This window comes from Haliotis rubra, unplaced genomic scaffold (genome assembly GCF_003918875.1).
Source record: "Haliotis rubra isolate DU_JTF1 unplaced genomic scaffold, ASM391887v1 Scf882, whole genome shotgun sequence".
In the NCBI taxonomy this organism is placed as follows: Eukaryota; Metazoa; Mollusca; class Gastropoda; order Lepetellida; family Haliotidae; genus Haliotis; species Haliotis rubra.
The window spans coordinates 82136-96271 of NW_025767615.1; the positions used below are offsets into that span (position 1 = coordinate 82136).

The 14136-nt window shown below is 42.5% G+C and overlaps 1 protein-coding gene across 1 annotated transcript in view; it reads left to right on the plus strand.

The window, feature by feature from the left end:
• Window positions 1-1970: 1970 nt before the first annotated feature.
• Window positions 1971-14136, plus strand: part of LOC124263443 (ferrochelatase, mitochondrial-like) — a 31530-nt gene continuing 19364 nt past the window's right edge. Inside the window, exons 1-4 of the mRNA XM_046698089.1 lie at window positions 1971-2034; window positions 8778-8883; window positions 10442-10564; window positions 13940-14088. Of these exons, the coding sequence (XP_046554045.1) occupies window positions 2004-2034; window positions 8778-8883; window positions 10442-10564; window positions 13940-14088 (409 nt within the window). The 5' untranslated portion in view covers window positions 1971-2003. The remainder of the gene's footprint in view (window positions 2035-8777; window positions 8884-10441; window positions 10565-13939; window positions 14089-14136) is intronic.

The following is a 14136-nucleotide window of genomic DNA, read 5'->3' on the forward strand; positions in this document are numbered from 1 at the left end:
GTCATACCGAGACATTCTTTTTAGAACAGACGTTTACAAGGACTTGGCGCTTTTTTGTGGTATCTTCCAACTTGTGTTTTGAAGTGACGCATACGGGGTGAACATTCAACACAACTTATGGAGTCGCACAACCCCCGTTCATTGCGAAAGTTCTGTTTCAATTGTAAAGGGACAAAAACACACGTGTGTACACGTCCCGGTGTATCAAACAAATCAAACGAACGCACACAAATGATCAGAAAACAACTCTCTTATGACAATGTCATATCATCCCTAATAAGACTGAGATAGAATTTGCGTGTTCCTTTCAACTATTGTTTTCGTTTTTGTAATTTTTTCATCTACGATTTGTTTTTTGTTTTGCTTAAATGTTGGTTGTTTTTGTTTTTTTGTTTCTGGGTTGTTGTTTTGTTTTTGTTTTTTTTCTCCTTTGTAGTTGTTGCTCTGGGGTTTGTTTTTAGGTGTTTTTTTCTTTCTTTTTTAGAGTGGGGGAGGGGGAGATGTGTTTTGTTGTTGTTGTTGGGAGGGGGGGTGTGTGTAAATTATTCATTTAATTAATGTATCTATTATTTGTGTGTTGAGGGCGGAGCCGGGTGGTGCTGTCGTTCGTTTCTTACAGTTGTTTTCGTTGTTTGTATTTGTACTAGTATGTATATTTGTATTTGTTTCATGAGGAGCTGTGGGGATATTCAGTAAGCCTTTGTATTAATTTTTTAACTTAACATCAACTTTATAATTTCGATCAATATGTGCAGGCAATTAACTTCTGAAAGCAACGAAATGAGTGAGTTTAGTTTAGTTTTGCGCCGCTTTTAGCAATATTCCAGCAATAGCACGAACATATCGTACGGTCTACTCCCATTTGTGAGAACTCCCAGTTGTGAGATTCCCAGTTATGAGACAGTGGAGTAGGTAATTAACAACGAAAACACACCATACTCCCCTGTCTGATAGAATGGATTCACCCTAGCTAATTACTGATTTGCTATGTAACTGAATCTTGTGGAGGTAACTTAATGCAACTTTATAAGATAAATTGATTAACATACTCAGGTAAATGTCTTTAATAATTAAACACTTTGTGTAGGTAACTTCGTGATCAAAGAGAAATTAATTTACCTAGTACTCAGATTTACTCCGTCTCCGAAACTACAAACTATAGTTTAAGAAATAACTCTGAAATTTACAGTCGAAATGCCCCTTATGCCAAACCCTTCCTACCCGACACAATAACTTTATGGAATGCCCTACCAAATACCAAAGAGTCATGCAGTCTCAAAGAATTTTAAAACCTAATTACAAAAACCGAAAACAAGATTTATATTGATCTTAATTATGGCTCTTGTTTTTGTCAAATCGTTCATTGCTGCCTCAGGCTCGGATCTAGCTACCCAAACGCCGATATATTTATGCAATAGTCAATATCGATGACGTCTCATCCTCCATTTCATTTTATATTTTATATTGCATGGGAGCGGTGTTAACATAAGCAGTAATACTTCACCAATCCCAATTCATTTTTATAAATAATATTTAAATATGTTTAAACAAAAATGACTTCCAAACTTCATAATAGTCAATAAAAATGTGTTATCATAATTACATATTCTTCTGCATAAATAAAATATTCAATGAACTATTTCTTCTGTGTAACTATAATCTTTGATAATCTATTTCATTAATCAACTTATCAATGAACTATGCCTCCTGTGGGTACTAGGCTGGGCTGATCCCACTTTCATTGTAGGGATGACATTGTGGAAACACCACCTATGTGCACTGAACCATTAATTAATGTGTCTCACAACTGGGAGTTCTCACAACTGGGATGACACCTATCGTACCCACCCACGTGTGTATTCGTTGCATCCCCAGTAAAATCCTTACAGACAATAAAATTATTCGTCTCGTTTTGGTGTAGGGGAACTAACTCTGTGAGTCGAGATTATCGTTCCTTGCACACTCACCAGAGGGCGCAGTGTTGACATAAACACCGGTTGAGCATGGCGAAGTACGTGAGACGGGGGTTGACAGGTGAGTGTGTGAAACATGATTTTGCAAAATTTTATGTTTGCCTGATTTTAGGAACAGGAGGCACTTGTCATGGTTTTGACCGCAAACCGAAGATAGGTCAGTAAATGCCTTGCTATTTAATCCTGTCGACATATTCCCAGGGAACAACGTCACATGCACCTGTCATGGTTGAGCTCACACGTTCCACAATATGACCTACAGTAGAAAATGTGGTGATGTGTTCAAGTCAGACAGCGTTATATTGAAGAGTTCCTTATTATGACCCAAGCAATCTGTCCTTCTTTTAACCTGACAATTTACAAGGTCATGAATCACCTATCCGTTATAAACGTTGAAATTTAGCTACAGCCACAGTTATATAACAGTTATGTATAACAAAATGTGTATATATGCGGTTGATGTACGTCCTATGGGCCTGTGGCCTTTGACTTGAATGAATAAACAGATTCCAAACAGTTATATAATATATTAATGATAATTAAAGTTTCATCCAAGACTTTAGGAATTATTTTTGTAAACATCTGTTCATGATTTCTGTGTAGTCAAGTGGGAAATATGGCTGATGGAGTCATTGTCGACAAAGATACTACATATATATGTATCCCAAAATAATATTACAGACACATGGATAACCCCATTCTGGACTGTGCTCTTGGCTAAACTATTCTACTATTCCATGAGATGCATTCAATTGCGTTATGATGGAAACGAGTGTACTCAGTTGCAAACATGGTATCAAGGGGGTATGCATCAAATGAAACACTGAAGACGACAAGGGTTATAATTTAACGCTCTTCACATACCGCACATGCATTTGTTTCAATGTTCCAACTACTGCGCTTACCCCCTTGTAATACAAACTAGTAATAGCGATTTGAATCTAGTATCGTTTGTTAAACGACTTTTATCCTAAGTCGAATAAAATTTTGAGATTTAAATGTTCAGTTGGCAAGGTAAAATCATGAGGATTCGCAGTCTTAATTTCACTTTATTTGTTTTACTTTTTGGTTTAAAGTGACATTCAATGATGATATATAAATAGATAATTTGGCACCTTTCCTGTGTGACCTGAAAAAACATCCCCATGTCATTTTACTGGGGCGATTGGGGTAGTCTAGTGGTTAAAGCGTTAGCTCGTTCGCGTAAAGACCGGGTTCGAATCCCCACATAGGTACAATGAGTGAAGCCCATTTCTGGTGTCCCCCGCCGTGATATTGCTGGAATATTGCTAAAAGTGGCATAAAACCAAACTCAGTCAGTAATTTTACTGTTTCTACTGCCAATATTACAACCAAGCAGAGACAGTGGGTAACCTAGTGGTTAAAGCATTTGCTCGTCACCCTACTTTTTTGTTTAAAGTGAAATTCATCGGTACGTTTTCACTGCAAACAGACTATATATAATATAGGGCCATAGTCCATCCCACCTACAGGCATGCTCAAAGCGCTTTGGGTTTTTTTCCTCGATCATTGTATGTCAATTTCAACGGCACATTGTATTTTCAATCTCCTTGGGTAGCATACAACTCAGGTGCATCAATTTAATGTGGCTTTCTCATCCTTATGAGGCACCCTTTCACAGCTGGGTGGACTGGGACACATAGTCACAGTACTTTGTCCAAGTTCACTGCACGTTGCTGTACCCGCAACTAGGTGTTTGCACGTATTCGTGTAGACACCATCTGGTCATATACCAACAGATTCGTGGGTTCTTTTAAGTGCACAGGGTTGTGTACTGTATACTAGTGGTTGTGACAACACTGAAAGAGCCTGCAAGTAATGTTTGCTCCAAGGTTTTTTACATCCGCTCACCCAGTTATTTATCATTTAGTAAATGGGACTACAAATACCCTATTTAGAAATTAGAGACACAAAAATGATCAATCCTGTTTGGGTTTTTTGCCTGTAATGCTGAGCACCAGGCAGGGCAACAACAAGTGTCATTTTTTAACTTAAGGTCTTTTGTATGACTACCAATGCCTTTCAGGCTTTAATTCAAACCACAACCTGAGTATTAGACTAAGGCTTATTCTGAATATATATAATTTTGAGAGTAACAAACAAGCCCTTTTATATTGAAAAGGAGCCCTAGGGAGACCAGAGATTCAGAACCTGAACCTGAGGAAATCTAGACTTGCTTTATTTAGGGCTTTAGCACTGCAGAGAGGGCATGGCAGTAGGGAAATTAATGTGGTTCAGGGACTGTGAGACAGACTACCTGAGTATCTGAACAGAGGTTTCAAATGACAAGAGCATGTTGCTTGAATTTCAGATCAATAGTGTTCAACTAGGGTATTGTTGACTAAACACTGTACCAGACTTAATGAAGGGATCACAATTGAACACGTGTTTCATGTTGGGTATTGATTTTTAAAATCCATAATATTTATATCCACGGCACATCACAATTACTTGGTGTTTCAGTAACATTCAGGATCTAATATTAGTTCTATCAATGCTATCTATTTTTCAATCAGGCAAATAAGATTTGGTATTACTATTAGCAGCAATAAAGATTTAATCAAGCAGTTTATCTTTACATTCTGCACATTGGATGTTTGTGGAGCTACAATGGAGGTGTATTGTTAATAATATCACAACCCGAGCAGCTGTCCGCCATTGTTGTTCATGTGTTGTCACTTTGAGTGACATATGTTAGTGAAATATATCACACATGTTGAAATTAGTTTCCTGATTTAAGGACCTACATGCCTATCAACCTGTCCCGCTTTGAATGTTTCTGTAATTTTTTGGCTCTGTTATATGTGCCTTTTTTAGTCAAATTTCGTTTTTGCTTCCGATTCCAACTTTTCACATCTATGACGTACATTGTCATGAATCAATGCATGGAATACTTCAGTGCTATGAAAATAAAGAGGTGCATGATATTTAGAGTGTGGGAAACCATGTTAGATTACAAGTAGCACTTATATAACTTACAGGGCTCGATTTAGTGCTTGGTTACTTGCACTGTGCAACCCAATATTACAAAGTGCAACCTAGTTATTAGTCTAACTTGCACCAGGTGCAAGTCAATTTTTGAGTGGATAAACTTCTGAATAAAATATCTGAATAATTCAATAGCATATTTCTTTCATGACATATTGCAATAAAAACAGTGCAACTGGAATTTGGCTGGTGCAACTAGGTTTTTATCTAAGTTGCACCTGGCTCAAGTGGGTTAACATCTCTTAAATCGAGCCCTGACTTTAATAAGTTAACCGGGGCTCCAAAATAATTTTTCAACATCAGGAGTACGTACTCCTTTTTTTTCAATATAGGAGTACTGAAGTACATTTAGAGTACTGAATGGAAAATAATGGCATATCAGTAATCTTGTGTTTTGTTTTATATATGCACAACAACATTACTACTCTTGTGTAAACGGGGCGGTGGGGTAGCCTAATGGTTAAAGCGTTGGTTCCTCATGCTGAAGACCCGGGTTCGATTCCCCACATGGGTACAATGTGTGAAGCCCATTTCTGATGTCCCCTGCCGTGATGTTGCTGGAATATTGCTAAAAGCGGCGTAAAACCAAACACAGTCAGTCAGTCAGTCTTGTGTAAACAGGTCAATAAACAATAAAACAATACTTTTTCAGATAAATATGTCTGTAAATGATTCTAAGACCATACACCATTGCTGTGGTGCGTATCTGCTATGCTTTCTAAATTATTTCCTACCGTATCATGCATATTTTCTATCCGTACATATGCCAATACGGCCCTTATCTGGAGCCCTGAGTTAACAATATTGCAGAACAGTAAATATTTAACTTTAGAAAAAAAGATTTTTCCAATCATGATTTTGAACCATAGCTTTATACTTTGAACCTATTCTCCTGCATGAAATTACAGGTATCAACAGTGTAATGCAGTTTATTCATTCATTCATTCATTTATTCATTTATTCATTTAATCATTTATTCGTTCATTCATTAATTTATTTGTTCATTCATGTAGTAGTAGTAGTAGTAGTAGTAGTAGTAGTAGTAGTAGTAGTAGTAGTAGCAGTTGCAGTAAATGTGACTACAGATCCCATATTTAATTACAAAAATAACCTGTCATGTAGGGTTGGGGTTTTTTAATTTCAATGCAGAGTACTGGACAAGGTAACAAGTGTCATTTATTAAGGTCTTTAGGTCCTACATGTGGAAAGCTGACTCTAAGAGCGTGATTTTTAGGACATGTAAATTATGGTTGGTCACGGGTGTATTATATTAGCTGATCTTACATGACAGAACAGAGTTTTTCTAGACTCGGGCTTGGGGCCAGCGTCTTAAACTGAAAACTGGAACTGTTACATATATATACTTGAGACTGATTTACAGCAGACGTTCTGTCTCACTGCGGTAGTAGGCCTGGTTCATGACACACACACCCCCCCCACACACCCCACACCCCTCCAGGTCATCTCTCAGTCTGATCACTGCTGTCCTTGGCACAGATTGTAGCCTCCCAGGTCATCTAGACCTGGTGTAGGTAAAATATTTAGCCTTATGTTTGCAGCAAATAACAGTAAAATTCCCTATTTGAATTATGAAATTTATTAAATTCTCAGAAGTTACCTGCCCTGGGCCAATTATTTGGGCCAAAGTCTACAGCGAATAACAGAAACAGTCCCTGTTTGAATTATACAATTTCCCTATTTCTCAGAAGTTAGGACATTATGATATAATCAAGTTAATTTATGTTAATTACAGTCTTGAATATTATTAAACCATACTATGTCTATTTAGGTCTGTGGTTAAGCCAAACAATGTATCCTGGTTATTTTTTCAAATTTGTTTGCTGAGGCAATTTGTGTGGAATCCTTGATGAATCCCTGGAATCAGTTTGACCAATGAAATTTTTGGTACGTTTTGTATTTTGCTTTCTGTGAATTGCAAAGTACTGCGCAGAAAAATGATTGCAATTGGCCAACAGTAGCTTTACCTATGTCTAGAAATTTTTGTGTCACCCAATTGACAGACTAATAGAAGCGAATTTGGTACATGCTGCTTTTCAGAAGGAGTGAGTGCGTATGGTATTATGCCACTTTTAGCAATATTCCAGCAATATTCATGGCGGGGAACACCAGAAATGGGCTTCACAAATTTCAGTTGGATGCCCATTGTACACATGTGGGGAATCGAACCCGGGTCTTCGGCATGACGAGTGAATGCTCTCCACCAGCCAACCCACCGCCTATTTTCAGGAAGTAGTGCTGTGGTTGACAGGCAACTGGATGTCAGTCAGTGGTTTTAGACTGTGGATGTGTGTGTTTATGAAGAAGGCCTGAGTAGGGTGTTTATCTGACATAGTGACAGGCTGGTGTGTGTCTGGGCTGCTCTGTTATGTAAGCAACTATACTATTATTACAGGATATTACGCGCACGTAGCCACCCAACTAGTACATGCTCAAGGCACTGGAGTGTTCCCTTGATCAACAGATGTCTTTTTCTGGCATTCTTTTAACCAAGACCGCCTCCGTGGTGTAGTGGTTAGAGCGTCTGCCCGGAGAGCGGAAGGTCGCGGGTTCGATCCCCGGCCGCGTCATACCAAAAGACGTTAAAATATGGTACTTGTTGGTCCCTGCCTGGCGTTCGGCATTAATGGGTACAACAAGGATTGGTCGGCTCGGAGTCAGTATAATGTGTCTGAGTGGGGTATTCATGCTTCACTGCGGCATGGTATCTCAGTGGGCTAGCACTATAAAACCAGCTTAAGTCTGGGCTAGTACAAGCAGCCGCACATACACATACACACGTATGCACGTCGTCATATTAGCGAAATATTCTCAAGCACGATGTTAAACCCAATTTCACCTCACCTCACCTCTTTTAACCTACTCAACTCCCTGGGGAGTATTCAACTCATGCAGCCTGTTAGGGCGCAGTGAGTTATCACACAGCTTCATCCCCACAAGGTACCCATTTGCAGCTGGGTGAACTGGGACAGTCACAGTATTTTGTCCAATGTTACTGCACCTTACCATACAAGCAACTAGGTGTCTGCACGTGATCGTGTGTCCACCATCTTGTCATTAGATGAGTGGGTTCTTTTAAGTGCACGGGGTTGTGACAACACTGAAAGAGCCTGCAAGTAATGTTTGCTCCAAGGTTTTTACACCCAGTCACAAGTGGGGATCGATCCAGGCACCTTTCACTTACTAGCGCGGCGTCTTAGGCAGCTCGCTCACCATGCCCCAACTTCATGACATTAGGGACACAAGTTACACTCAAGCCTCAGATATTTGTAACTTTATCAACTCATGGGGATATATTTCATATCAAAAGGGTGTGAAGCTCATTTCTGGTGCCCCCGCTGTGATATTGCTGGAACATTGCTAAAAGCGGCGTAAAACTGAACTCACTCACTCACTCACTCATATCAAAAGACACTCGGGTGAGGTTCTCTATGTATTGCGAAATAGTTGTTATCTATAAAGTTTGTTCAACATTGAACTAAAGTTACAACTTTATGTATAACAACTTATTGCATAGAGCGACATTGTGAGTGAGTGAGTATGGGTGGGTGGGTTGGTTGGTTGGTTGGTGAGTGAGTGGGTGGGTCTGTTTGTGAGTGAGTGAGTGGGTTTCAGTGCTGCTTTTAACATGTCAGCTTGATACGGGAGGAAAGATTGAAGTTATGCAGGTCTCGGACTTTTACCACTCTGAGGAAGCCAGCAAACATGGCAGCATCAACTAGCATATCCTGAAATCTGTTTTAAATGCTGGGATAAGTCAGTTCACCTTTGTTGCAGGATGGCTTCAGAAGTGTGGGGGTGGCAGGATTGTGGGCGTGTCCCCAGCTGTGTCTGTCCCTGCCCTCCAAGGCAGCGACACCAGGAGGCACTCCAGTTCACGCAGGTAAAACATAGGGAGGCAACGTAACATCGATACATCGATGTACTGATACTTTTTCTATGACGATACAATTATCGATACATTCAAAACTATCGATATTTAATTTCGAAAGTATCGGTTTAAATATGTTTATACATCATTTACATTTTGCATTTGTGTCATGTTTTTTGATGTTATGAGAGTTATAAATGATTATTGTTCATGCACAAAGTTGGAAATTAGAACTTTTTAGTCTTTGAGAATCAAAAATGTTGATCTTTTCATGGCCAATTATAAAATATGACATATCAATGTTCAAAATGTAACTAAATTTACACAATAATGCAGCAAAAATAGGTATCATGATACGTATCGAATTGTGATATGGGTATCGTGATACGCATCGAATTGTGATATGGGTATCGTGATACGTATCGAATCATGAAACTTATGTATCGCAGAGATGCGATTGGAAAAAACAACACTAAGTACGCGACTACGATAACAGTAAAAATATACGAATGTTTTAATTCAGGACATGTTCCATGCGTTAAAACTATCCGACATAACACCAAACTGCTGCCGCATAACCTTAGTTATTATTATAATATTTTACAATTATGCAAGAGAACCTGTAATTTTAAAATGGCACACTGTTAGAATTTATTTCTGTTGGTAAAATAATGCTTTTAGATATTTATATTCCTCAGATCACAAATAACTGAAAAAGATTCAATAGTTTTTCTGTAGTATACGAATAAAGAAAATATTCCAGGGTATTAGCCAAATCTAGTTAATTAGTGGGGGGCTGTGGTATAGCTAATAGAAATAAAATTGAAAGAGGTAATTAGAAAATTGATTTCAAATTCGCCTGACATGACCGTCAGCCTTTGAAATTACTGGACATTCAAACCGGTCAAAGCCTGGTATATACCGGATAATGGAAGCACTGAATGTAATAACTGTATCCATAAATTTGTATCAATACATTATCAACATCAACAAAATACCAATGCATTAGTCCTGTTTGATTTGTGAAAAACTCAGGGCTCCAGGCCGTATCGGCGTATGTACGGATAAACAATCTGCACGATACGGTAGGAAATAATTTAGAAAACGTAGCAGATACGCACCACAGCAATGGTGTCCGGTCTTAGAATCATTTACAGGTGTATTTATCTGAAAAAAAGTATTGTTTTATTGTTTATTGACCTGTTTACACAAGAACAGCAATGTTGTGGTGCATATATGAAACTAAACACAAGATTACTGATAGTCCATTAGCTTCCATTCAGTACTCTAAATGTGGACTTAAGGTTTTCCAGAACTCAATATTGAACAAATAAGGAGTACGTACTCCTGATGTTGAAAATTTATCTGGAGCCCTGACTGTGTTACAATATATTGTGAAACAAGTATCAGTATTGTGATGAAGACTATCTAACTCATGTTAAAGGTTCAGAGGGGGAGATAAAAAAATATATACCTTGATTCCTGTCTTTAGTGATGGAGCGTATCTTGTGTGTATTATCTGTTGTGCTTTAATACACATTTAGTTTAGTTTTAGTTTCCTCACTTTCAGTGGCAAGCCCAAGACTGGTATACTCATGCTGAATCTGGGCGGTCCGGAGAAGACAGAAGATGTTCACGACTTTCTCCTGCGTCTGTTCCTGGACAAGGACCTGATTCCCCTGCCTGCACAGAGGTAACTAGTGATCTCAGTAACCTTCCCCTCCTCCTCTCCCACACCCCTCCCTGATTCCCATGGCAGGGGACACCAGAAATGGGCTTCACACAATGTACCCATGTGGGGATTCGAACCCGGGTCTTCGGCGTGACGAGCCAACGCTTTAACCACTAGGCTACCCCACCGCCCCCAGTTTTCAAGGAGATGATGCTTATGCTACAAGGGTATTAAGGAATGTGTTAGAACCAACTTCAGATTTAGATGGTAAATATTGTGAAAAGCAGACCAAATGAGTCGTTTACTTTAATAATTTGTCAGGTTTTAGAACAAAATACAGCTGAGTGCTACAACACTGACTCCTCCCCCACACCCCTCCCTGATTCCCCTGCCTGCACAGAGGTAACTAGTGATCTCAGTAGCGTTCCCCTCCTCCTCTCCCACACCCCTCCCTGATTCCCCTGCCTGCACAGAGGTAACTAGTGATCTCAGTAACGTTCCCCTCCTCCTCTCCCACACCCCTCCCTGATTCCCCTGCCTGCACAGAGGTAACTAGTGACCTCAGTAACGCTCCCCTCCTCCTCCTTTCCCACACCCTGCCTGATTCCCCTGCCTGCACAGAGGTAACTAGTGATCTCAGTAACGTTCCCCTCCTCCTCTCCCACACCCCTCCCTGATTCCCCTGCCTGCACAGAGGTAACTAGTGACCTCAGTAGCGTTCCCCTCCTCCTCTCTCCCACACCCCTGCCTGATTCCCCTGCCTGCACAGAGGTAACTAGTGATCTCAGTGCAACGCCTCCCTCCTCTCCCACACCCTCCCTGATTCCCCTGCCTGCACAGAGGTAACTAGTTATCTCCAGTAGCTCCCTCCTCCTCCCCACACCCCTCCCTGATTCCCCTGCCTGCACAGAGGTAACTAGTGATCTCAGTAACGTTCCCCTCCTCCTCCCCACACCCCTCCCTGATTCCCCTGCCTGCACAGAGGTAACTAGTTATTTCAGTAGCGCTCCCTCCTCCTCCCCACACCCCTCCCTGATTCCCCTGCCTGCACAGAGGTAACTAGTGATCTCAGTAACGCGTTCCCTCCTCTCCCACACCCCTCCTGATTCCCCTGCCTGCACAGAGGTAACTAGTGATCTCAGTAACGCTCCCCTCCTCCTCTCCCACACCCCTCCCTGATTCCCCTGCCTGCACAGAGGTAACTAGTGATCTCAGTAGCGCTCCTCCTCCTCTCTCCCACACCCCTCCCTTATTCCCCTGCCTGCACAGAGGTAACTAGTGATCCTCTCAATGCGTTCCCCTCCTCCTCTCCCACACCCCTCCCTGATTCCCTGCCTGCACAGAGGTAACTAGTGACCTCAGTAGCGCTCCCCTCCTCCTTTCCCACACCCCTGCCTGATTCCCCTGCCTGCACAGAGGTAACTAGTGATCTCAGTAACGTTCCCCTCCTCCTCTCCCACACCCCTCCCTGATTCCCCTGCCTGCACAGAGGTAACTAGTGACCTCAGTAACGTTCCCCTCCTCCTCTCCCACACCCCTGCCTGATTCCCCTGCCTGCACAGAGGTAACTAGTGATCTCAGTAACGTTCCCCTCCTCTCCCACACCCCTCCCTGATTCCCCCTGCCTGCACAGAGGTAACTAGTTATCTCAGTAGCTCCCTCCTCCCACACCCCTCCCTGATTCCCCTGCCTGCACAGAGGTAACTAGTGATCTCAGTAACGCTCCCCCCTCCTCCTCTCCCACACCCCTCCCTGATTCCCCTGCCTGCACAGAGGTAACTAGTTATTTCAGTAGCGCCTCCCCTCCTCCCTCCCCCACACCCCTCCCTGATTCCCCTGCCTGCACAGAGGTAACTAGTGATCTCAGTAGCGTTCCCCTCCTCCTCTCCCACACCCCTCCCTGATTCCCCTGCCTGCACAGAGGTAACTAGTGATCTCAGTAGCGTTCCCCTCCTCCTCTCCCACACCCCTCCCTGATTCCCCTGCCTGCACAGAGGTAACTAGTGATCTCAGTAGCGCCCTCCCTCCTCCTCTCTCCACACCCCTCCCTTATTCCCCTGCCTGCACAGAGGTAACTAGTGATCTCAGTAGCGCTCCTCCCCTCCTCCTCTCCCACACCCCTCCCTGATTCCCCTGCCTGCACAGACGTAACTAGTGATCTCAGTAACGTTCCCCTCCTCCTCTCCCACACCCCTCCTGATTCCCCTGCCTGCACAGAGGTAACTAGTGATCTCAGTAGCGCCTCCCTCCTCCTCTCCCACACCCCTCCCTGATTCCCCTGCCTGCACAGAGGTAACTAGTGATCTCAGTAACGCGTTCCCCTCCTCTCTCCACACACCCTCCCTGATTCCCCTGCCTGCACAGAGGTAACTAGTGATCTCAGTAACGCTTCCCTCCTCCTCTCCCACACCCCTCCCTGATTCCCCTGCCTGCACAGAGGTAACTAGTGATCTCAGTTACGTTCCCCTCCTCCTCTCCCACACCCCTCCCTGATTCCCCTGCCTGCACAGAGGTAACTAGTGATCTCAGTTACGTTCCCCTCCTCCTCTCCCACACCCCTCCCTGATTCCCCTGCCTGCACAGAGGTAACTAGTGATCTCAGTAGCGTTTCCCCCCCCCTCTCTCACACCCCTCCCTCCCTAATGCAGAATCCCCCACTCACATACTAACACACACAAACACCCAACCACCAACGCTAAAACTTGCTCTCTCGCTCCCTCTCTCTCTCTCTTTCTCTCTCTCTCTCTAACACACTCGCACACACCAACACACACTATTTCACACACTCACTCACTCACACACATTTACTCACACACAACCACACACACACACACTAACACTTGTACACACACTAACACACACTCATGCACAGAAACATGCAGACAAACACATTCGCACACATAGACACCAACCAACACCAACACCTGCACACCCAAACATCTGCACACCCAAACACCTGCAGACACAAACACCTGCACACCCAAGCACCTGCACACCCAAACACATGCACACCCAAACACATGCACACCCAAACACATGCACACCCAAACACATGCACACCGGCACACTCATCCACTGATGAAGACACCTGAGACAGTTTTACCCAGGATATTGGGGAAAAAATAGCTAAACCCCGAATGAGTTCTGAAGGTGTCAGTAAATATTGGTTGTGTTTTACAGTAAGCTGGCCCCCTACATCACAAGGTGTCAGTAAATATTGGTTGTGTTTTACAGTAAGCTGGCCCCCTACATCACAAGGTGTCAGTAAATATTGGTTGTGTTTTACAGTAAACTGGCCCCCTACATCGCAAAGTGTCAGTAAATATTGGTTGTGTTTTACAGTAAACTGGCCCCCTACATCGTAAGGTGTCAGTAAATATTGGTTGTGTTTTACAGTAAACTGGCCCCCTACATCGCCAAGCGGAGAACACCCAGCATTCAGACTCAGTACCGTAAGATTGGAGGCGGCTCACCCATCAAGCGATGGACTGAGACACAGGGACAAGGCATGGTAGACATACTTGATAAAATCAGCCCAGAAACAGGTGAGTTTGTGTCGTTTTCTGAATCACAGGAGCTTGTAACGCAAATAC